Source organism: Lolium rigidum, chromosome 4, assembly GCF_022539505.1.
Source record: "Lolium rigidum isolate FL_2022 chromosome 4, APGP_CSIRO_Lrig_0.1, whole genome shotgun sequence".
Classification (NCBI taxonomy): Eukaryota; Viridiplantae; Streptophyta; class Magnoliopsida; order Poales; family Poaceae; genus Lolium; species Lolium rigidum.
Window position 1 is genome coordinate 154,810,447 of NC_061511.1, and position 26,276 is coordinate 154,836,722.

Consider the following 26,276-nt stretch of genomic DNA (forward strand, 5'->3'; position numbering starts at 1 on the left):
GCGTACTCAACAAGTTCATTATAGGAAAGAGGTGTTTAATGCACTAGCTACGGCATTAGACCGGAAAGTCTAATACCAATGCAAGTTTTCATAATCATTTCTTCAAAAGGTTGCTTTTATTCGGAAGAACTATGTCCGTCGGCCTTCACCGGTTTACTAGAACTTCATGTAGCTCCTTTACGGCGCGTTCGCAGATTCCATATCCCGGAACGGGGAGTGACGAGTCACGGTTTGTTACACTCTGCAGAGGTGTGTTGCTTTACCCATAAGAGATCTTAACCTTGGTGCCAGCCGAGGAATGACCCGTCCACACTTCCTTTGGTGTGAGGCCCGGTATAAGGTCTAGCCAATCATGTTCCTCCGCTACCTCGAACACCCACCCTTTGTTGCATACCCCGACCCTGGGTCCACGCCGGTCCCATTATTCCCATAGATTTCAGGGTGGACCCCGACCACGACGTCAATGCAGGGCTCTACCATACATTCCTACGCCGGTAGCTGCAACCCATCATAGACCGCAATACAGTGGGGACTTAAGGCTTCCCCAGCCTACCGCTTGCTCCTCGGGCGACAAGTGTCTACGGTCTCTGCCGTGGGGACTTAAGGCTTCCCCAGCCTACCGCTTGCCCCCTTGGATTACAAGTGTCTACGGTAAAGCGCATCCGTTGATGAACGAGAGGTGGAAACACTTTTGACTACTCCGTCCCACTCCGGATCTTATGGTTAACACGGGTATTACGGCACAAGAATCACTGGCGACATTTGTTGTTTAATCCTAGATGGATATAAACCCTTGCAATGGAACCTCCACCATATCAACACAATCCATGGTTCCATTGCCCACCACATAGTAATATTCATAGTTATGAAAATAGTGGTTTTGCTTTTTATGCAATAGTGATAAACATAGTACTTTGCAAGTAATTTGGTAAAAATACTCAAATGACATGAGAAAGCGATGAACTTGCCTTTCTTGAATGCAAGATTATGCAGTCAAGGTCTTCGATACGCAATAACTCCAAATTCTGAAATAGCATCATCGTCCGGTAAGGACGATGTTTAAAAGATTGCCAAGGATGCAATAATGTATAAGTATGAGATGCAATCGCTCTAAGCGTGATCTAACCCCGGTGATTTAGGTTTAGTGAATGGTAATGATTAGTTCAGGGTGTGTTGCACTTTTAGAGTGATTCACAATCAAGGTTCTTATTCAGGTTTGTGTTGTTTCAGAATCATAAGCAAGTGGTAAAATGCATAGTAACAATCATACACACTAAGGAATAGTAGTCGTATAATAAGTAAAGAACAGTTATCAAGTTTAAGTCCTATAGTGCATGGTTGATGATTACTTATTATATAATTCAAAAGAATAACTTTTGAAGAACATGTTCTATAATAAAGAACAAGTATGATATCTAGGTTTGTGGTGTTCTATGGTTTTCTATGATTCTAATTGGTTTCTGGAGTAAGTAGTAGATGGATCACAACAATGTTGGATTCATCAATACCTAGGGCTGGTAAGGCTGAGTTAAGCCTAGGCATCCTAAGCAAGTATTTATACATGGTTGCTATCAAGGTTGATTCATCTGACTGGTGATTGCTAGCTAGGGTTTATAGGTTCTTATAAGCAGGGTTGGTGATGCTTCTTTATTTACTTCAAAAGAATAACTTTTGAAGAACATACTTCTTAAGTAATAAGAAGTATCTCAATTGGAGTTGAGGTTGACTAGGGTTTGCTATTGGATCCACTAATTAAAGAATGGTTGGTTCTTAAATGGGATGGTTCCTAAGTGTCTCACACTAGTAGAGTTTAGTGGAGTATGGTATGTAATGGTAAATAATTGGTATGGTTGCTACTAAGGTTCATCACAAGGGTGTGATGTTAAATCAGGATGAGTAAGGATGATGGCTTTGGTAATAGGATCTAGGGTTTACACTTGGTTAACCCTACTTGATCATTTAGGTCTCGATGAAGATGAATACATGGGATACCCATATATTAGTGATAGGTCTTCTACATTTCATGTGGATAAGACAAGTATCTAGGTTCTATATGGTTCTAAGATTTAAAAGAAAGTAGGATGATCACATAGTATAACCTAGGGTTTAGTTTTAGAACAATTTAGGGTTCATAGGGATTAATGGAGCTAGGGTCTAAATGGCATTAGGATTTTAGGATTACACATGAAATGTTGAATTTCCTGTTTTTCTACCATATGGAACTAGGGTTTTCTTGTTACCCTATAATTCTTGGATTAATAACTTCATTAAGGAAATTGGAGTTATTAATAACTTTGAAATAAAAATAATGTTGGATTTGGCATTTTATTATTTTTAATGAATAAATAATTAAGGTAATTATTAATTAGGGTTTAAATTTCCACTAATAAAGGTTTAATAAAATAACAATTAAAGAAAATTAGCTTAAATGTTTTCTTTATTTTCTTACTGGTTTTTAATTATTTTAGAAGGTTTTCCTAATTATTGAATTTTAATTCAATTAGGAATAATAGAAAAGATTTAATTATTCAGTATAAAACAATTAAATTTTTATTTAAAATAAAAATTTCATATTATATTTTTATTGGATAGATTTTATTTTTATGAACATTTTGATATCTCATTTTTATTTTTCTGAGCTAAACTGAATTTTATATATTCATGACAAGTTTCAGATAGTTTATGGAATTTGAATTTAAAGCAAAATTGCTAATTCTACCCGGCTAAGGCTACCCGCAGTCAATGACTGGTGTGGCTGCGCCACGTCAATTGCCACGTAATTTTGACCGAAGTCAAAATCCAGGACGTGGCTCTGGAGCTCTGGCCGGCGGCCAGTCGAGGATGGTCCCGACGTTCTGGCTAGCGCGGGACGACGCAAATTGGTGCATCAGATGCGCGCGAGCGTGAGGAACGTCAAGGTGGCGGCGCCGCTGTCCTATGGTCGCCGGAGCTTGGCCGGCGACGATGTGCCGCGGCGGCGGTCACAGTCACACGGCGTGGGGCGTGCTACGGTATGTTATTGAGCAAGGCGATCCTACTATGAGGTGGAGGGGCTCACCAGGAACACGCTGGGCTTGACGGCGAGACGAATGGAGGTCTGGTTCGCCGGAATTGTTGGTTGCCGGCATTGGAGAAGATGACCTCGGCGAGGTCGATTCAGGACGCTTCGGCCCAATTCCTTGCATAGGCTGGGCAAGAAGACGATGGCGATGTCGATGGCGTCAACGGTGTGGCTCGGGGATGCTCCAGACGGCAGCGAGAAGAGATGGCCGGCGCAGCTAGGGTTAAGTTTTCGAGAACATTGTAACATAGAGAGGGGAAATTAGGGTTAGGGTTCATCCGGAGGTGGCTCGTCGGTCTTTATAGACGCCAGAGAGCGGCGGCGAGCATCTTGGCGCGACCGAGCGAGGAGAGCTCGACAGCGAGCTGCTTGCCAGAACGAAGGAAGACGATGACTCCTCTCGTTCGTGAAATATACGGCGAAGGGTTATGTTTGGGCTGGGCCGGTCTTCGGGCTAGGTCGACGTGGTGGCTGTTGGGCTTCGTGTGGGCTGCGGTGGCCTGCTTCGCCTGGTAAGGTAAATCCTCCTCTCTTCTTTTCTCTTTAAAATATCTGTTTAATTATTCTGTTTTCTATTTTGTTATTTGAATTCAATTTTGAATTCTGTTTTTGCTTTGCAGGTTCTAAATATTTGAGTATCAAAATATTTGGTAATATTGCTTACTGCATAGTGTTGCTTTTTAAATAAATATTTAGTTCATGATTAGACTAATATCTTGTGAGGTTTAATGAAAATAGACATGGAACTATGTTTTTTATTTAATTCCCTTTTTAATTTAGGAACCCAGTGTATTCAGGTAATTTGAATTTTATAATCAATGCATGATGAACACATCATATTTTGCTAGTGTTAAAGAACATTGATTGTTCATTGATACGCGTACAGCACGCGTCCGTTGGGAACCCCAAGTGGAAGGTGTGATGCGTACAACAGCAAGTTTCCCTTAGTAAGAAACCAAGGTTTATCGAACCAGTAGGAGCCAAGAAGCACGTTGAAGGTTGATGGCGGTGGGATGTAGTGCGGCGCAACACCAGGGATTCCGGCGCCAACGTGGAACCTGCACAACACAACCAAAGTACTTTGCCCCAACGAAACGAGTGAGGTTATCAATCTCACCGGCTTGCTCGTAACAAAGGATTAGATGTATAGTGTGGATGATGATTGTTTGCGAGAAAATAGTAGAACAAGTATTGCGATAGATTGTATTCAATGTAAAAGAATGGACCGGGGTCCACAGTTCACTAGAGGTGTCTCTCCCATAAGATAAATAGCATGTTGGGTGAACAAATTACGGTCGGGCAATTGACAAATAGAGAGGGCATGACCATGCACATACAAGATATGATGAGTATTGTGAGATTTAATTGGGCATTACGACAAAGTACATAGACCGCTATCCAGCATGCATCTATGCCTAAAAAGTCCACCTTCAGGTTATCATCCGAACCCCTTCCAGGTATTAAGTTGTAAACAACTGAGACAATTGCATTAAGTATGGTGCATAATGTAATCAATAACTACATCCTTAGACATAGCATCAATGTTTTATCCCTAGTGGCAACAGCACATCCACAACCTTAGAACTTTACGTCACCGTCCCGCATTTAATGGAGGCATGAACCCACTATCGAGCATAAATACTCCCTCTTGGAGTTAAGAGTAAAAACTTGGCCAGAGCCTCTACTAATAATGGAGAGCATGCAAGATCATAAACAACACATAGGTAATAGATTGATAATCAACATAACATAGTATTCTCTATCCATCGGATCCCGACAAACACAACATATAGAATTACAGATAGATGATCTTGATCATGTTAGGCAGCTCACAAGATCCGACAATGAAGCACATGAGGATAAGACGACCATGTAGCTACTGCTATGGACCCATAGTCCAGGGGTGAACTACTCACTCATCACTCCGGAGGCGACCATGGCGGTGAAGAGTCCTCCGGGAGATGAATCCCCTCTCCGGCAGGGTGCCGGAGGCGATCTCCTGAATCCCCCGAGATGGGATTGGCGGCGGCGGCGTCTCAGTAAGGTTTTCCGTATCGTGGCTCTCGGTACTGGGGGTTTCGTCACGGAGGCTTTAAGTAGGCGGAAGGGCAACGCGGGGGGACCACACGCCAGGGCCACGCGGCCAGGGGCTGGGCCGCGCCGCCCTGTTGTGGCGGCGCCTCGTGGGGCCACTTCCTTTCCCCCTCAGTCTTCTGGAAGCTTCGTGCAAAAATAGGACCCTGGGCGTTGATTTCGTCCAATTCCGAGAATATTTCCTTACTAGGATTTCTGAAACCAAAAACAGCAGAAAACAACAACTGACTCTTCGGCATCTCGTTAATAGGTTAGTGCCGGAAAATGCATAAATACGACATATAATGTGTATAAAACATGTAGATATCATCAATAATGTGGCATGGAACATAAGAAATTATCGATACGTCGGAGACGTATCAGCATCCCCAAGCTTAGTTCCTGCTCGTCCCGAGCAGGTAAACGATAACAAATATAATTTCTGGAGTGACATTGTAGGATAACGTTGCATAGAAAACGAAAATTTTCCTACCGCGAGAACGCAATCCAAGCCAAGATGCAATCTAGAAGACGGGAGCAACGAGGGGATGATCAAGACTAACCCTTGAAGATTTCCAAAGCCTATAAGAGTAGGCTCTTATTGCTGCGGTAGACGATCACTTGCCGCTTTCAAAAGCGCGTAGAAGATCTTGATCACGGTGCCACGATCGGGCAGCACCTCCGTACTCGGTCACACGTTCGGTGTTGATGACGACGTCCTTCTCCCCGTTCCAGCGGGCAGCGGAAGTAGTAGATCCTCCTTGGAATCCCGGCAGCATGACGGCGTGGTGGCGGTGTTGATGGAGATCTCCGGCGGAGCTTCGCTAAGCATATGCGGGAGAAATAGTGGAGGAGAGGTGCTAGGGTTTGGGGAGAGGGGCACCGGCTAGGGCACCCTTGAGGGGTGCGGCCATGGTGGTGGCTTGAGTGGCCGGCCAGCCCCTCTCTCCCCCTCTTTATATAGGTGGAAGCCCCAAGGTTTAGTTCAAAGAGTCCTTATAAGACCCCAACAAAAACCTTCCAAGTGTCCAAACCTAGGGGGAGTGGGACTCCCCCCTTTCCTTGGTGGGGTGGCCGGCCACCATGGTGGGGAGTCCACTTGGGACTCCTCCTCCCTTAGGCTGGCCGGCCAAGGTGGGTGGAGTCCCTCTGGGACTCCACCTTCCATCCTTATTTCTTCCGGACTTTTCTAGAACCTTCTAGAACCTTCCGTAGAACCTTCCGGATCATTTTAAATCTCATAAAATGACTTTCTATATATGAATCTTATTCTCCGGACCATTCCGGAACTCCTCGTTATGTCCGGGATCTCATCCGGGACTTCGAACAAAACTTCGAACTCCATTCCATATTTCCATATCTACTTAAACGATATCAAACCTTAAGTGTGTCACCCTACGGTTCGCGAACTATGCGGACATGGTTGAGTACTCACTCCGACCAATAACCAATAGCGAGATCTGGAGATCCATAATGGCTCCCACATATTCAACGATGACTTTAGTGATCGAATGAACTATTCACATACGATACCAATTCCCTTTGTCACGCGATATTTTACTTGTCCGAGGTTTGATCTTCGGTATCACTCTATACCTTGTTCAACCTCGTGTCTCGACAAGTACTCTTTACTCGTACCGTGGTATGTGGTCTCTTATGAACTTATTCATATGCTTGCAAGACATTAGACGACATTCCACCGAGAGGGCCCGAGTATATCTATCCGTCATCGGGATGGACAAATCCCACTCGTTGATCCGTATGCCTCAACTCATACTTTCCGGATACTTAATCCCACCTTTATAACCACCCATTTACGCAGTGGCGTTTGGTGTAATCAAAGTACCTTTCCGGTATAAGTGATTTACATGATCTCATGGTCATAAGGACTAGGTAACTATGTATCGAAAGCTTATAGCAAAAAACTTAATGACGAGATCTTATGCTATGCTTAATTGGGTGTGTCCATTACATCATTCATACAATTATATAACCTTGTTATTAATAACATCCAATGTTCATGATTATGAAACTAATCATCCATTAATCAACAAGCTAGTTAAGAGGCATACTAGGGACTCTTTGTTTGTCTACATATCACACATGTACTAATGTTTCGGTTAATACAATTATAGCATGACATATAAACATTTATCATAAACATAGAGATATAAATAATAACCACTTTATTATTGCCTCTAGGGCATATCTCCTTCAGTCTCCCACTTGCACTAGAGTCAATAATCTAGTTTACATCTGTAAACATATAACACCTTGGCCTTCTGGTGCTTTATCATGTATTGCTCACGGGAGAGGTTTTTAGTCATCGGATCTGACACGCTCAGAAACGTATGTATTTTGTAATTCATTTCCAAATGAGTTGGCATTAAATATGTTTGATCTTCTGGTGGAACCTTAATTCCGCTGTCTGAAATATGTCACTAATATTGTCACACACAATATAGCTTCAAAATTCTGACTCTGTCGGAAACACACCAAGTTCTCAAAGAACATCCTTTGTCATTGTCAAAATAGTGACATACTCTGCCTTCTTTTGTAGAATCCGTCACAATATTTAGAACTCTTCTAAATCTAGCATAGACAACTTCTAGTTCATTGTGCTACCTTTTAAACAACACTTAGTCTAATTTGAGATTGAAATTATATTTTATATGTGACAAAACTAATATCGGTGTAACACCTTACAGCGATTTGTTTGTCATTTCTTCATACAAAAATATATATATATATATCCTTAGTTCTTCTAAAGTACTCAAGGATATTCTTACTGTCGTCCAATGGTCATCATATGAATCATTCTGGTATATGCTCATAACACTTTATAGCACATGATATCTGATTGTGTACATATTATTCGTGATCTATAATCACTCATGTGTTTTTACTCATTGAGTGTCAGATATACTCAAGTCTTGTTAAACCTTCACATGACAAGAACATTTTCTTAATATTTCTATATTGAACTACTTCAATATCCATCATATGTACTTTGACTTAAACTTATTTATGTGTTTCAATCTATCTTCATAGATCTTGACACTAAATTTTTTCAGTCCATATCCTTTCATTGAAGTTAATTCTCAATGAAACCTTTTAATCAAGTATATAATTACATCATTTATAACCAACTATATGTCACCTACATAAAGTATTATAAATGTGTCTTAGCGCTCCCACTTAATTTCTTGCAAATACAAGCCTCTTCATTGTCTCTTGATGAAATCAAAAACTCTTTGACTATTTCATCTGGTGAAGATTCCAACTCCGCGATACTCACTTCATCCAATTGAAGTTTGTATACCTATCTAGTATTCTACGGACCAGCAAAACTCTTGGTTGTATCTTGTATACACCTTTAATACATACTTCTGATAAGTAATGTATTTTGCCATCCTACTAGCATATTTCATAAAAGAAATATGTAGTGATTACTAGAATAATCCACATAGACTATAAGCATTGCTACGGGAGATCTAATCTTTATCGTAGTCAACTCTTTGAACTTTGTCGTAAACAATTTTTCGATAAGTCAAGCTTTCTTCAAGGATATTTCACCCAAGTCTATCAATTTCATAGATCCATTTACTTTCATAAAGTATTCATCTATCTTGGATTTCATGGCGCATGGCCATTTTAACGTAGTCGGGGCCCATCATAACTTCTTTGTTTTCTAGTTGGTTTATCATTGTTCAAAATCAATCCTTTGTCCACAAATCATTTATTTGATCACAAAGTAAACCATACCTACAAGGTTCAATATGTACTTCGATCTCCATGGCTAAAACACTTTGTAGTCATGGGAGCCATGATTGTCGTGGCCGCTTCCGGAACTAATTTCCGATGCTGCGCTACTCTGATCATTATGCTCAGGTTCATAAACCTTATCAAATTATATTGTCCTCCCACTCAAATACTTCACTAGAAACAATTTCTTGGAAATAAGAAACATTGACAAACACTTTTGTCTTTGTCTCCATAGTGGGAAGAATTCCCAATCAATTCTCTGGGATAACCAACAAAGACATTCATCCGATTTTGGTTGTAAACTTATTTACTTATGCTATGCATACCAAAATTTTAAGAAAAGACTATTAGGATTCATATCCATGCCATAACTCGTATGGTGTCATTTCAACGGATCATGATGATGCTCTATTAAGTGTAAAAGCGATAGTCTCTAAAGCATAATCCACAAAAAAAAAATATAATGGCATCAATATTTTATCTCATCATTGACCCAACAAGGTTTGGATACATCTCTTGGATACTCCATCATCACTATGATACTCCGAGAAACGTGAGTTTGTAGAACAATTTCATAACTCTCTTAGATGTTCGCTAAAACTCGTAATTCAAATATTTCCACCATGATCCAATCATAGATATTTGACTTTTCTATTACAATGATTTCCACTTCATGCTGAAATTTATTTGAATCCATTCAAATGTTTCAAACTTCTTTCTTATCGAATATATCCATATATACTCAATTCATTGTTGGAAGTTTTCATGAAGTAGAAGAATCTCCCGCACACAACTATGCCCAGTGAACCACATATATCATCATGTATGTTTTCACTAAGTTAGTTGCCCGTTCAACTTTTGGCCTATGAACGGTATTTTAGTCATTCTTTTTAGAAAAAAATTGCAAGCGCCAAACGATTCAAAAATCAAATGACTCCAAAAATCCATTTGCATGGAGTTCCTTCATGCGTTCCTTTCTAACATGACCTAAAAGGCGGTTCCACAAATAAGTGGAATTTAAATCATTTGCCTTATGGCATTTTAGCGTTAGTGTTATGTATGTGTGTTATACCATTAAGATTTATAATAACTTATCCATCGTACATGGAGTAATGTCATAATTTGAACAACTCATTGTTTTCATTTGACCAGAGCAAAATAACAATTATTAAGTTCTTTATTATAAATTCTAAGGGCTAGATAGAATGCCAACGACGAACATAATAACACTTTATTTTTGTTCCAGACGTACATTCCTATCATATTCCTTGTCATTCACTTAGGCCATTGTATTCTTGTATTGCGTTGTTTTGTATGACACTTCATACCAACCAATATAGTACTAATACCCAAGAATTTCATAGTGTGACTTAACTAGGAATACAACCATAACATGTATATCATTTATATACACCTAAGCTAGACTTTCTAGTCTTTTCTTTTCTTTTTGCCAGAATATCTTTTGCAGTTTCTCTTTTAGCTTTCCTCATTATTCAGAAAAACACTTCAACATCAATAACTTCTAGGTTTGTTGGTCAAATACCAATAACCTTGAGGTTCTTACTTTGAAGTTGATCATCATATTACAAGTGTTCTAGATTTCACTTATTAGTAACTATGTAATATGATGAACAATTTCACTCATAATTTTATCCATCAATTCATGACCACTTTTTGAGACCATGTCTATACATGCTAGGCTCATAAAGTTTAAACCTTGGTATTTGCATGTGCAAATCTAGCTTGCACCCGTTGTATGCACTCGTAGAATCTATCACACCCGATCATCACGTGATGCTTCGAAACAACGAGTCTTAACAACGGTGCATATTAAGAATGGTCACTTCAGGGATATGCGAATATTGTTAGTGCCCCAATAGTTGGAGGATTGTGACGCCTTGCGTCTTCAACCTTTGTACATTCCCATAAAACTTATGAGTTTATGTAGTCTCACCAAAATATATTCTATCATCTTGCAATAAGGTCTTAGATATCACATATATCTCATACCTTGATTATTTCGAAAACTAAATTTTCAGCTCCTTACTTTTCAAACAGATTTGAACTTCAAGTTTCACGGAGGCAAGATAACTTTAGGTACTAATTGAAACCATAGCTCTTTGAATCAACAATGTGAGGTTTACTAAAAGTTTGCAATAGGACTTAATCAATTCTTGATTGTTTAACAATACGGTACCAATCCGTAAAGTTTCTTGTCAGATTTTAACAGTATTTTTATCTCAATAACAAGACTAGCGGATGGTAGAAAACGGATGCCAATACTACAAAATTAATTCAAAATACTACTCAGATTATGTTTATGATAATTAGTTCATGTTTTAATCTAATTACTAATGAACTCCCACTTAATACAACATCCCTCATAGTTGTTAAGTGGTACACGATCCAAATCCACTACACTAAAACCGATCATCACGTGAGATGATGTAGCTTCAATGGTGAACATCAACATGTTGATCATATCATCCATATGACTCGTGTTCAACCTTTCGGTTTCCGTTGTCCCGAGGCCATGTCTGTACATGCTAGGCTCGTCAAGCAAACCCAAGTATTCCGCGTGTGCAACATGGCTTACACCCGTTGTATGTGAATCGTTGAATCTATCACATCCGATCATCACGAGATGCTTCGAAACGATGAACTGTTACAACGGTGCATACGAGGGGAGAACACTTTATTATCTTGATATTAATGTGAGGGATCATCTTATAATGCTACCGTCGCGATCTAAGCAAAATAAGATGCATCAAAGGATTAACATCACATGCAGTTCATATGTGATATGATATGGCCCTTTTGTCTTTGCGCCTTTGATCTTCATCTCCAAAGCACGGACATGATCTCCATCATCTTCGGGCATGATCTCCATCATCGTCGGCGTAGCGTCAAGGTCCATGGCGCCGTCTTCATGGTTGTTCACCTCATGTAGCAACTATTACAACTAATTTGAAAAACCTACTCAACATGAAATATAAAGACAACCATAAGGCTCCTGCCGGTTGCCACAATACAATAATGATCATCTCATACATATTCATCATCACATTATGGCCATATCACATCACCAAACCACTGCAAAAACAAGTTAGACGTCTCTAATTTTGTTTGCATATTTTACGTGGTTTAGGGTTTTCGAGAGAGATCTAATCTACCTACGAACATGAACCACAACGGTGATACTAATGTTGTCGATAGAAGAGTAAATTGAATCTTCACTATAGTAGGAGAGACAGACACCCGCAAAGCCTCTTATGCAATACAAGTTGCATGTCGAACGAGGAACAAGTCTCATGAACGCGGTCATGTAAAGTTAGTCCGAGCCGCTTCATCCCACTATGCCACAAAGATGCAAAGTACTCAAACTAAAAATAACAAGAGCATCAACGCCCACAAAACCATTGTGTTCTACTCGTGCAACCATCTATGCATAGACACGGCTCTGATACCACTGTAGGATAACGTTGCATAGAAAACGAAAATTTTCCTACCGCGAGAATGCAATCCAAGCCAAGATGCAATCTAGAAGACGGGAGCAACGAGGGGATGATCAAGACTAACCCTTGAAGATTTCCAAAGCCTATAAGAGTAGGCTCTTATTGCTGCGGTAGACGATCACTTGCCGCTTTCAAAAGCGCGTAGAAGATCTTGATCACGGTGCCACGATCGGGCAGCACCTCCGTACTCGGTCACACGTTCGGTGTTGATGACGACGTCCTTCTCCCTGTTCCAGCGGGCAGCGGAAGTAGTAGATCCTCCTTGGAATCCCGGCAGCACGACAGCGTGGTGGCGGTGTTGATGGAGATCTCCGGCGGAGCTTCGCTAAGCATATGCGGGAGAAATAGTGGAGGAGAGGTGCTAGGGTTTGGGGAGAGGGGCACCGGCTAGGGCACCCTTGAGGGGTGCATCCATGGTGGTGGCTTGAGTGGCCGGCCAGCCCCTCTCTCCCCCTCTTTATATAGGTGGAAGCCCCAAGGTTTAGGTCAAAGAGTCCGAATAAGACCCCAACAAAAACCTTCCAAGTGTCCAAACCTAGGGGGAGTGGGACTCCCCCTTTCCTTGGTGGGGTGGCCGGCCACCATGGTGGGGAGTCCACTTGGGACTCCTCCTCCCTTAGGCTGGACGGCCAAGGTGGGTGGAGTCCCTCTGGGACTCCACCTTCCATCCTTATTTCTTCCGGACTTTCCTAGAACCTTCTAGAACCTTCCGTAGAACCTTCCGGATCATTTTAAATCTCATAAAATGACTTCCTATATATGAATCTTATTCTCCGGACCATTCCGGAACTCCTCGTGATGTCCGGGATCTCATCCGGGACTTCGAACAAAACTTCGAACTCCATTCCATATTTCCATATCTACTTAAACGATATCAAACCTTAAGTGTGTCACCCTACGGTTCGCGAACTATGCGTACATGGTTGAGTACTCACTCCGACCAATAACCAATAGCGGGATCTGGAGATCCATAATGGCTCCCACATATTCAACGATGACTTTAGTGATCGAATGAACCATTCACATACGATACCAATTCCCTTTGTCACGCGATATTTTACTTGTCCGAGGTTTGATCTTCGGTATCACTCTATACCTTGTTCAACCTCGTCTCCTCGACAAGTACTCTTTACTCGTACCGTGGTATGTGGTCTCTTATGAACTTATTCATATGCTTGCAAGACATTAGACGACATTCCACCGAGAGGGCCCGAGTATATCTATCCGTCATCGGGATGGACAAATCCCACTTGTTGATCCATATGCCTCAACTCATACTTTCCGGATACTTAATCCCACCTTTATAACCACCCATTTACGCGGTGGTGTTTGGTGTAATCAAAGTACCTTTCCGGTATAAGTGATTTACATGATCTCATGGTCATAAGGACTAGGTAACTATGTATCGAAAGCTTATAGCAAATAACTTAATGACGAGATCTTATGCTATGCTTAATTGGGTGTGTCCATTACATCATTCATACAATGATATAACCTTTTTTTAGTAACATACAATGTTCATGATTATGAAACTAATCATCCATTAATCAACAAGCTAGTTAAGAGGCATACTAGGGACTCTTTGTTTGTCTACATATCACACATGTACTAATGTTTCGGTTAATACAATTATAGCATGACATATAAACATTTATCATAAACATAGAGATATAAATAATAACCACTTTATTATTGCCTCTAGGGCATATCTCCTTCAGACATGCCATCATGACCTTGATCATACTATTGTAAGCATATGTAATGAATGCAGCGATCAAAATAATGGTAATGACATGAGTAAACAACTGAATCATAAAGCAAAGACTTTTCATGAATAGTACTTCAAGACAAGCATCAATAAGTCTTGCATAAGAGTTAACTCATAAAGCAATAAATCATAGTAAAGGTATTGAAGCAACACAAAGGAAGATTAAGTTTCAGCGGTTGCTTTCAACTTATAACATGTATATCTCATGGATAATTGTCAATGTAAAGTAATATAACAAGTGCAATATGCAAGTATGTAGGAATCAATGCACAGTTCACACAAGTGTTTGCTTCTTGAGGTGGAGAGAAATAGGTGAACTGACTCAACATAAAAGTAAAAGAATGGTCCTTCAAAAAGGAAAGCATCGATTGCTATATTTGTGCTAGAGCTTTGGTTTTGAAAACATGAAACAATTTTGTCAACGGTAGTAATAAAGCATATGTATCATGTAAATTATATCTTACAAGTTGCAAGCCTCGTGCATAGTATACTAATAGTGCCCGCACCTTGTCCTAATTAGCTTGGATTACCGGGATTATCATCGCAATACACATGTTTTAACCAAGTGTCACAAAGGGGTACCTCTATGCCGCTCGTACAAAGGTCTAAGGAGAAAGCTCGCATTTGGATTTCTCGCTTTTGATTATTCTCAACTTAGACATCCATACCGGGACAACATAGACAACAGATAATGGACTCATCTTTTATGCATAAGCATGTAGCAACAATTAATGTTCTCATATGAGATTGAGGATATATGTCCAGAACTGAAACTTCCACCATGATTCATGGCTTTAGTTAGCGGCCCAATGTTATTCTCTAACAATATGCATGCTCTAACCATTTAAATAAGTGGTAAATCTCCCTTACTTCAGACAAGACGGACATGCATAGCAGCTCACATGATATTCAACAAAGAGTAGTTGATGGCGTCCCCAGAAACATGGTTATCGCACAACAAGCAACTTAATAAGAGATAAAGTGCATAAGTACATATTCAATACCACAATAGTTTTAAGCTATTTTGTCCCATGAGCTATATATTGCAAAGTCGAATGATGGAAATTTTAAAGATAGCACTCAAGCAATTTACTTTGGAATGGCGGAGAAATACCATGTAGTAGGTAGATATGGTGGACACAAATGGCATAGTGGTTGGCTCAAGGATTTTGGATGCATGAGAAGTATTCCCTCTCGATACAAGGTTTAGGCTAGCAAGGTTATTTGAAACAAACACAAGGATGAACAAGTGCAGCAAAACTCACATAAAAGACATATTGTAAACATTATAAGACTCTACACCGTCTTCCTTGTTGTTCAAAACTCAATACTAGAAATTATCTAGACTTTAGAGGGACCAAATATGCAAACCAAATTTTAGCAAGCTCTATGTATTTCTTCATTAATGGGTGCGAAGTATATGATGCAAGAGTTTAAACATGAGCACAACAATTGCCAAGTATCAAATTATTCAAGACATTTTAGAATTACTACATGTAGCATTTCCCGATTCCAACCATATAACAATTTAACGAAGAAGATTCAACCTTCGCCATGAATACTATGAGTAAAGCCTAAGGACATATTTTTCCATATGCAACAGCGGAGCGTGTCTCTCTCCCACACAATGAATGCTAGGATCCATTTTATTCAAACAAAAACAAAAACAAAAACGACGCTCCAAGCAAAGTACATAAGATGTGATGGAATAAAAATATAGTTTCAGGGGAGGAACCTGATAATGTTGTCGATGAAGAAGGGGATGCCTTGGGCATCCCCAAGCTTAGACGCTTGAGTCTTCTTAAAATATGCAGGGGTGAACCACCGGGGCATCCCCAAGCTTAGAGCTTTCACTCTCCTTGATCATATTGCATCATTTCCCTCTCTTGATCCTTGAAAACTTCCTCCACACCAAACTCGAAACAACTCATTAGAGGGTTAGTGCATAATAAAAATTAACATTTTCAGAGGTGACATAATCATTCTTAATACTTCTGGACATTGCATAAAGATACTGGACATTAATGGATCAAAGAAATTCATCCAACATAGCAAAAGAGGCAATGCGAAATAAAAGGCAGAATCTGTCAAAACAGAACAGTTCGTAAAGACGAATTTTAAAAAGGCACCAGACTTGCTCAAATGAAAATGCCAAAATTGAATGAAAGTTGCATACATATCTGAGGATCACGCACGTAAATTGGCATATTTTTCTGAGCTACCTACAGAGAGGCAGGTCGAAATTCGTGACAGCAAAGAAATCACGTTGCTGCAGCGATAATCCAAATCTAGTATGAACCTTACTATCAAAGACTTTACTTGGCACAACAATGCACAAAACTAAGATAAGGAGATGTTGCTACAGTAGTAAACAACTTCCAAGACTCAAATATAAAATAAAAGTACTGTAGTAAAAACATGGGTTGTCTCCCATAAGCGCTTTTCTTTAACGCCTTTCAGCCTAGGCGCGAAACGTGTATCAAGTGTTATCAAGAGACGAAGTATCAACATCATAATTTGTTCTAATAATAGAATCAAAAGGTAACTTCATTATCTTTCTAGGGAAGTGTTCCATACCTTTCTTGAGAGGAAATTGATATTTAATATTACATTCCTTCATATCAATGATAGCTCCAACAGTTCGAAGAAAAGGTCTTCCCAATATGATGGGACAAGATGCATTGCATTCAATATCCAAGACAACAAAATCAACGGGGACAAGGTTATTGTTAACGGTAATGCGAACATTATCAACTTTCCCCAAAGGTTTCTTTATAGCATTATCAACAAGATTAACATCCAAATAGCAATTCTTCAATGGTGGCAAGTCAAGCATATTATAAATCTTCTTAGGCATAACGGAAATACTTGCACCAAGATCACATAAAGCATTATAATCAAAGTTATTGACCTTCATCTTAATGATGGGCTCCCAACCATCTTCTAACTTTCTAGGAATAGAAGCTTCACGTTCTAATTTCTCTTCTCTGGCTTTTATGAGAGCATTTGTAATATGTTTTGTGAAAGCCAAGTTTATAGCACTAGCATTAGGACTCTTAGCAAGTTTTTGCAAGAACTTTATAACTTCAGAGATATGGCAATCATCAAAATCCAAACCATTATAATCTAAAGCAATGGGATCATCATCCCCAATGTTGGAAAAAATTTCAGCAGTTTTATCACAGGCAGTTTCAGCAGTTTTAGCAGTTTTTTGCAGTTTTGCAGGCTTTGCATTAGGAGTAGAAGCATTGCCAACACCAATTATTTTACCATTAATAGTAGGAGGTGCAACAACATGTGAATCATTAACATTACTAGTGGTGGTAATAGTCCAAACCTTAGCTACATTATTCTCTTTAGCTAGTTTTTCATTTTCTTCTCTTTCCCACCTAGCATGCAATTCAGCCATTAATCTTATATTCTCATTAATTCTAACTTGGATGGCATTTGCTGTAGTAACAATTTTATTTTCAATATCCTTATTAGGCATAACTTTCGATTTCAAAAGATCAACATCAGAGGCAAGACTATCAACCTTAGAAGCGAGAATATCAATTTTATTGAACTTTTCCTCAACAGATTTGTTAAAAGCAGTTTGTGTACTAATAAATTCTTTAAGCATAGCTTCAAGTCCAGGGGGTGTGTTCCTATTATTGTTGTAAGAATTCCCATAAGAATTACCATAACCGTTACCATTATTATAAGGATATGGCCTATAATTATTACTAGAATTGTTCCGATAAGCATTGTTGTTGAAATTATTATTTTTAATGAAGTTTACATCAACATGTTCTTCTTGGGCAACCAATGAAGCTAACGGAACATTATTAGGATCAACATTAGTCCTATCATTCACAAGCATAGACATAATAGCATCAATCTTATCACTCAAGGAGGAGGTTTCTTCGATAGAATTTACCTTCTTACCTTGTGGAGCTCTTTCCGTGTGCCATTCGAGTAATTAATCATCATATTATCAAGAAGCTTTGTTGCTTCACCAAGAGTGATGGACATAAAGGTACCTCCAGCAGCTGAATCCAATAGGTTCCGCGAAGAGAAGTTCGATCCTGCATAAAAGGTTTGGATGATCATCCAAGTAGTCGAGTCCATGGGTTGGGCAATTTTTAACCAAAGATTTCATTCTTTCCCAAGCTTGTGCAACATGCTCATTATCCAATTGTTTAAAATTCATTATGCTACTTCTCAAAGATATAATTTTAGCAGGGGGATAATATCTACCAATAAAAGCATCCTTGCATTTAGTCCATGAATCAATACTATTCTTAGGCGGAGATAGCAACCAATCTTTAGCTCTTCCTCTTAATGAGAAAGGAAACAATTTTAATTTTATAATGTCACCATCTACATCTTTATACTTTTGCATTTCACACAATTCAACAAAATTATTGAGATGGGCGACAGCATCATCGGAACTAACACCGGAAAATTGCTCTCTCATAACAAGATTCGATAAAGCGAGGTTTAATTTCAAAGAATTCTGCTGTAGTAGCGGGTGGAGCAATAGGTGTGCATAAGAAATCATTATTATTTGTGGTTGTGAAGTCACACAACTTAGTATTTTCAGGAGTAGCCATTTTAGCAGTAGTAAATAAAGCAAACTAGATAAAATAAATGCAAGTAACTAATTTTTTTGTGTTTTTGATATAGAGTGCAAGACAGTAAATAAAGTAAAGCTAGCAACTAATTTTTTTGTGTTTTGATATAATGCAGCAAACAAGAAAGTAAATAAACTAAAGCAAGACAAAAACAAAGTAAAGAGATTGGATTGTGGAGACTCCCCTTGCAGTGTGTCTTGATCTCCCCGGCAACGGCGCCAGAAATTTATGTTGCTGGCGTGTAGTTGACGTGAGAGTTATAAATCTTTGTGGTGTAGCTTTTCTTCAGTTCCCCGGCAACGACGCCAGAAATTTAGCTTGATACGCGTACAGCACGCATCCGTTGGGAACCCCAAGTGGAAGGTGTGATGCGTACAGCAGCAAGTTTCCTCGATAAGAAACCAAGGTTTATCGAACCGAGTAGGAGCCAAGAAGCACGTTGAAGGTTGATGGCGGCGGGATGTAGTGCGGCGCAACACCAGGGATTCCGGCGCCAACGTGGAACCTGCACAACACAACCAAAGTACTTTGCCCCAACGAAACAAGTGAGGTTGTCAATCTCACCGGCTTGCTGTAACAAAGGATTAGATGTATAGTATGGATGATGATTGTTTGCGAGAAAACGAGTAGAACAAGTATTGCAAGTAGATTGTATTCAATGTAAAAGAATGGACCGGGGTCCACAGGTTCACTAGAGGTGTCTCTCCCATAAGATAAATAGCATGTTGGGTGAACAAATTACAGTCGAGCAATTGACAAATAGAGAGGGCATGACCATGCGGATACATGATATGATGAGTATTGTGAGATTTAATTGGGCATTACGACAAAGTACATAGACCGCTATCCAAGCATGCATCTATGCCTAAAAAGTCCACCTTCGAGTTATCATCCGAACCCCTTCCGAGTATTAAGTTGTAAACAACGGACAATTGCATTAAGTATGGTGCGTAATGTAATCAATAACTACATCCTTAGACATAGCATCAATGTTTTATCCCTAGTGGCAACAGCACATCCACAACCTTAGAACTTTCTCATCATCGTCTCAGATTTAATGGAGGCATGAACCCACTATCGAGCATAAATACTCCCTCTTGGAGTTAAGAGTAAAAACTTGGCCAGAGCCTCTACTAATAACGGAGAGCATGCAAGATCATAAACAACACATAGGTAATAGATTGATAATCAACATAACATAGTATTCTCTATCCATCGGATCCCGACAAACACAACATATAGAATTACGGATAGATGATCTTGATCATGTTAGGCAGCTCACAAGATCCGACAATGAAGCACATGAGGAGAAGACGACCATCTAGCTACTGCTATGGACCCATAGTCCAGGGGTGAACTACTCACTCATCACTCCGGAGGCGACCATGGCGGTGAAGAGTCCTCCGGGAGATGAATCCCCTCTCCGGCAGGGTGCCGGAGGCGATCTCCGAATCCCCGAGATGGGATTGGCGGCGGCGGCGTCTCGATAAGGTTTTCCGTATCGTGGCTCTCGGCATCGGGGGTTTCGTCACGGAGGCTTTAAGTAGGCGGAAGGGCAACGCGGGGGCCACACGAGGGCCCCACACGCCAGGGCCGCGCGCCGGGGGCCGGGCCGCGCTGCCCTATTGTGGCGGCGCCTCGTGGCCCCACTTCCTTTCCCCTCGGTCTTCCGGAAGCTTCGTGCAAAAATAGGACCCCGGGCGTTGATTTCGTCCAATTCCGAGAATATTTCCTTACTAGGATTTCTGAAACCAAAAACAGCAGAAAACAAGAATCGGCTCTTCGGCATCTCGTTAATAGGTTAGTGCCGGAAAATGCATAAATACGACATATAATGTGTATAAAACATGTAGATATCATCAATAATGTGGCATGGAACATAAGAAATTATCGATACGTCGGAGACGTATCATTCATCTTATTTTATTTATGGCTAGAGTTCAAAATAGATGGTAATAAAGATGGAATTGAACCATGATTTTATGTGGAGATTTATTTCTAAGGGTTTAAGAAAATGGTTGGCTTCACTCTATGTTAAATAATCTTGCTTAGCAAACTACTAACTTGGATTATAAATAAAGTTCCTTGGAATAGAAAATAGAATTGGATATTGGTTCACTCTATTCCCTTAAACAACACTTAAGCTTAGGTATATATGGCTTGGTTTATACTTCGATTCATGATACACAAGTTAGGTCATATATTTTATGTGGGGTGAATTCTATTTGAAAGGTTTAGGGTTTTGCATACTCTTCACTAGATTGAATATACATAGGCATGAAGCATGGCAGGGTTCTACTTATAATCCCAAGTGATACTTGGATTGAAATTCAAATGTGATCTAGGGTTTTAGTTGTGATCACCCCAAGTGATACACAACCAAGGATTAGGATATTAGCATAAGCTAGGGTTATGTTTAATTGGCTAGGGTTACTCCTCCTCACTTAGTTAGAGTTCATGTATCAAGGCAATGCTAAGTTTGTCCCTAGTGTTTGAATAGGCAAGGTTTAAATACAATATCATTACTACTCTACACAAGGCATGAGGATTGGTTTGGTTAACTACTAATGATTTACTTATTGTTTCATGAGAAGAATGAGATCTATGGATCACATATATATGTTTAGCTTACTATCTCAATTTATGAGGAAAGATCATGCATTAGACATGATCCACTTATTCCTCACTAATCTCTCTTCTTTAATACTTCTGTCCACACATTCACTTAGATTCTTAGGGTTTATGATCATTACTCAATTTGTAATTATCAAAGTATTGGCCTTATAATCATTCATTGGTGAATTATGGTTCTCTCTCCAAGATCAAGTATAAGTCAATATACTTGAGTTTACCTCTTTAGGTTGAGCTCTTTTTAATGGGTAGGGTTTCCCTAGGGTTTATGATCATTACCAAGTTGTAATGATCACAACATTTGCCTCTCTTGAATCTCTAGTCAAATAGGTACTTACTTACCATCAAGTATTAGCTAGGTCCAAGTAGGGTTTAGTACTAGACTTGTACTCCTTATAGCATTGATTAGTATTATTGGTGTACCTCACATAAACAGAGTTTGAATATTAACATGTGGCTCTACTTAATGAATGGTGTAAACATAATAAAATGATCCTCTCTTTTCTCTGAGGTTTAATAGGAATGCTTTGAGAAACAAGGTTGGAATGATCAAAGGTTAATGAAGAATGAATATGAATGTTCTTGACTTGATTCAAGTATTGTAGTTGAAAAGATATACCATGAGAATCATGGTAAGAATTACTTATTTAATACATGACATGGAAAAGATAAGTAAAGATTAGGTTCTTAATTATTCATGTTCTTTGATTTAGAATTGAATAACTATTCATGTATTGTTGTAAGGAATGGCATGTTGAGATCCTTTTATAAGATCTTGTAGTTGGTCCTTACTTAAGGTGTCGTTTGTTGCGAATCTACTTCTATTTGATCTAGCCCATAGATCAAATCATCTCTACCCAAAACAAGGTTTTATCAAAGGTCACATTGAGGTTTATAGCACTTGACTTGATGAGCTACTTCAGTTCCACCAAGGTCAAGTGAAACTTCGACCATCGTGGACTGTTTTACTTAAAAGCGCGAAAATTCCCGCATTTTTTATGCATGAATGCAATGCACACATATGTTTCCTCTATTTGTGTAACCCCAATACCTGGGATATTACATACCAGCCCCACGCGATGTGGCCCCACACGATGCGGCCCCACACGTCAGCACGGAACGGTCAACTAAACGGGAATCCTGCCGTCTGAGATCCTTCTGCGGGTTTCAAACAAGAAATTGGAAAAAACTGAGGAAAAACTAAGGAGCTGGGGAAAACTTAGTACAACTAAGGACCCAAGGGCACGGAAATAGAAATCCCTAATATCTATTCTATCTTCACTAAAGAATAAAGATGCGTAGTAATCAACAGTAATTTTGAGCATTCCTTTGATGTCCTTAACCAGTCCATGTTCACCTCGCAAGCCAGCTATCTCATTCTTCCTCCTTCAAAAAAAGGATTACGATCGCCGCCTTCTGATATATTTGTCTCTCTAGACCCGATAACTCCAGAGTCCGCCCGAGCTGGATTGCTCCCTTTATCGCTACCGCATCGAGCCACCAGTTCTCTGACCCCTTTTCGTATCTCCTTGTTGTATATTTCTGGTAATGGACTGCAAAATACAAACACTGGCCCAGCCAACCACCCCATCCGTATGCAAACTAGCCTGAACATACCACAGGGGAAACAGAAACTGATACCATGGCAACTACCAACGCTTGCGTTAAATGGATGGACCCAGCTGGTACAGGATGGCAGCCACTGATGAGAGAAATTACTTCAGCGATTCAAAAGATCTTCCTCTTCTTGCTAGAGATTGCTCCTGTTCTACTTCACTGGCTGGCTCCTCTACCTTCACCCCCACCTCACCTCAGGGTTGGTGCCTCTGTTGCCTTGCTATCTCGATGAAGAGATGATTTGAAAATTTTAAAATAACCTGACACTCGATTTATTGCTATTTGGTTCACCTAGCACAACCATGTGCAAGTACTTCCATTCAGTTCAGCATTTCCGAAAAAGAAGAGTTGAAGTCATATACAATTCCAATCTTCATCGGAAGTACCTTATGTTAAAATTGTGTTAAGAAATAACCAAACAGTACATTAGCTTCTATAAAGTACCCTACAATGTTAGGCATCTAAGAGACAAATGTAACACATTACACATGTTTTTACAAGTCATCTCACGGCTAATTCTATTTGTTTACATCACGCTACATCACAACAGATTTAATAAAACTTCTGGTTACTCTACAAAGCTTAAAATAGCAATCTCCTAATGACACATGGAAATGCATCCGATTTGATCCACGAATGATCATGTAGAACAAACTCCCATGAACCAATGCGGTCCCTAATTAATCAAATTATTTTGGACACAAGTGTTCTTCCTAGTGTCCCGCAAGGCCGCAGCTCGAACATCTAGCTTCTTTCCGCGGTTTCCGAGCACTCGGTGGCCTCAAAGGACACGTCGTGCTTTTGTGCCCCGGCTCTCTACAGCATTGTGCGTAAACGAGTCCTCTTGGAAGTTGTCTCATACGGTGGTTTATCTCGGCTATGGGTCGGCCTCCCCCGCTCCTGTTCTTCGATGGAGCTAACAGGGCTGCATCTAAACTGATAGTAGTGCAACCGTCACCTGTTTCAGTACTCTTAGCATTCTGTAATGCCGGTCCTACAACAGCAGTGCGTGCTTTCTTTGCGTTCATCCGCTCTTCAAGACCCAAACCATCTCCCACCGCTGCCAGCGCTATTAGCCTCGGCATTCCTTCCTTCAACATCTCTATCGCAGCCTGGTAAGTCTCCACATTTGTGTCCCCAAGACGAACCATCTCCATTGCATTAAGGTAAAGGTGAGAATGCCTATAACTGAATGATTTCACCAAGCCATTGTTCTTTTGATAGTGTTTTAGGTGCTCAGGCAATATATCTCTAGCATCCACGGTCCACCTCTTCAATATGTTCTTAGGCGGGATCTCCTTCATTCTTAAATGAACAAGAACCTATAGCAAAACAAGAATTTGGTTAAGCTTGGATCACTTGGCTGACATGTTTAACACACTTCTATAGAAATGAAGCATAAGTTTATTAGAAAAATAGCACACCTTAAGCACGTGAGAGCATAGCATGCCCATGTGCTCATACATGAAACATTCACACGAGTAGTACCCATCTGACATAGTCACTTCAAAATTCACCTTGCACCATTTCTCTCTTGTGTCGCTATCGACATGTCTGGCCACAAATTTCTCTCCGGTAACTATTTCATCAACATCATAGGACATGGCCGTGTACAAGAAATCTTGGAACTTCTCAAACATAGTGCGGGTATAAATCTTCGCTGCATGCTTCTCAATGGGCAGACCAGATTTAAACACCACACCACCCTGTAAAATCAAATGAATGGTAAGCTTTTTGTTCCTATCACCTTCACCCATAAAGATCATTTAAACAAACTACCAATATAAAATATTAGAGTATCTTGATTATGGCTCAATAACTTACCAGTCTAGTTCTTTTTTCCTGGAAACTTTCTTCCGAGTCTCTGTCATAGAGAAGCTTGTTGTATTGTTTGACAAACACGTGCATCGCTGAACCAGGTGGGACATAAGTCTTCAACATGTGGTTTGCGCTTTCACTCCTTTGTGTGCTTGTCATACGAGCACAGAACTTCCCACAGAAGTATGGTTTAGCCCATTTTTAACGGGTCTCGTATATTTGAATCAAATACGGATTCTTCTCGAGGCAGTACTTGTTCAGCATGTGTTCCCACGCCCCCTCGAACTCCTCTTTGGTAAGCATCTGGTTCACAATCCTGTGAAACTCTTCTTTGAAAAGATTGTTCTTACCATAAAGAGCACCCAAGCGCTCTTTTGCCTTCTGAAGGACATGCCACTTGCACCATCTATGTGTAGTTCCGGGTAATACATTTCCGATTGCTACTTCCATTGCTCGGCACTGGTCTGCAAAGCAAACAAAATTTGTACCCCAAACACTAGGATTTGACATTTCAAAAAACAAGCTGCAGAACAATGCAATGCATTAATTCTAGAACTAGGCAAGTCACATAGAGATATTGTGAAAAACAAAAATTTAGTTTGTCGTTACCGGTGAGTATAGTAACTGGTTGTTTCCCTCCCATCATCTTGACAAATTCTTTGAATACCCATTCAAAGTTTTCAACTTTCTCCTCCCTTAGAAGCACACCACCATATATCACACTCTGGAAGTGGTGATTAACACCAACCAGTAGTCCAAAGGGCATATCATACACATTCGTCCTGTAAGTGGTATCAAAGGTGATAGCATCGCCAAAGTAGTGGTACTGCACCCGGCTCTTCCCCGTTGTCCAAAGAAGATTCATGATCCTATTTTCAGCATCAACTTGGACAGCGTATGTAAACTCAGGGTCACTCGCTCCCATCTCAGAGAAAACCTCAATTGTTTTTCGGACATCGTCATCAGCTTGCTCACGGCTGATCTTCCCGCAAAGTGTCTTCAAAGACCTTTTCGTAAATGGTACATTCTCTATTTTTCCAAAAAAAACTACCTATGATGCTGTACACCTTCCCCAAGTTCACATTATTTTCTCTCAATTGCTTCACAAGATCCTTTGTGTAGCTGTCAATGTGCCTATGAGATGGCCAATGAGCCCTTTCACCAAAAGAAGCTGACAAGTCATGGTTGTGTTTGTCATAAACACTAGACAAATGAGAAATCAACAAATTTCAGTCATAAAAAATGGTCTGTGACAACAGGGGCCATGGGAAGAAAAGAAATCAAGAATTATACTAACTGTACCATTTTGGGGGTTCTACACTACAAGAACTAAACAAGACAAGAAAATAATCCTGAGATGAAAAAGTTTAACTAGTTTAACTAGAGAGATGGAGACCCATTATGCAGGAGAG

At 40.0% G+C, this 26,276-nt stretch overlaps 1 protein-coding gene across 1 annotated transcript in view; it reads right to left on the minus strand.

Annotated features, from left to right (window-relative positions):
* The window catches only part of LOC124647663 (protein FAR-RED IMPAIRED RESPONSE 1-like), a 55,882-nt gene extending 30,559 nt beyond the window's left edge, over positions 1 to 25,323 (minus strand). The window contains exons 1-3 of the mRNA XM_047187571.1: positions 24,871 to 25,323; positions 24,471 to 24,752; positions 23,968 to 24,368 (exon numbers count right to left, since the gene is read on the minus strand). Of these exons, the coding sequence (XP_047043527.1) occupies positions 23,968 to 24,368; positions 24,471 to 24,752; positions 24,871 to 25,023 (836 nt within the window). The 5' untranslated portion in view covers positions 25,024 to 25,323. The remainder of the gene's footprint in view (positions 1 to 23,967; positions 24,369 to 24,470; positions 24,753 to 24,870) is intronic.
* Between the last annotated feature and the right edge of the window lie 953 nt (positions 25,324 to 26,276).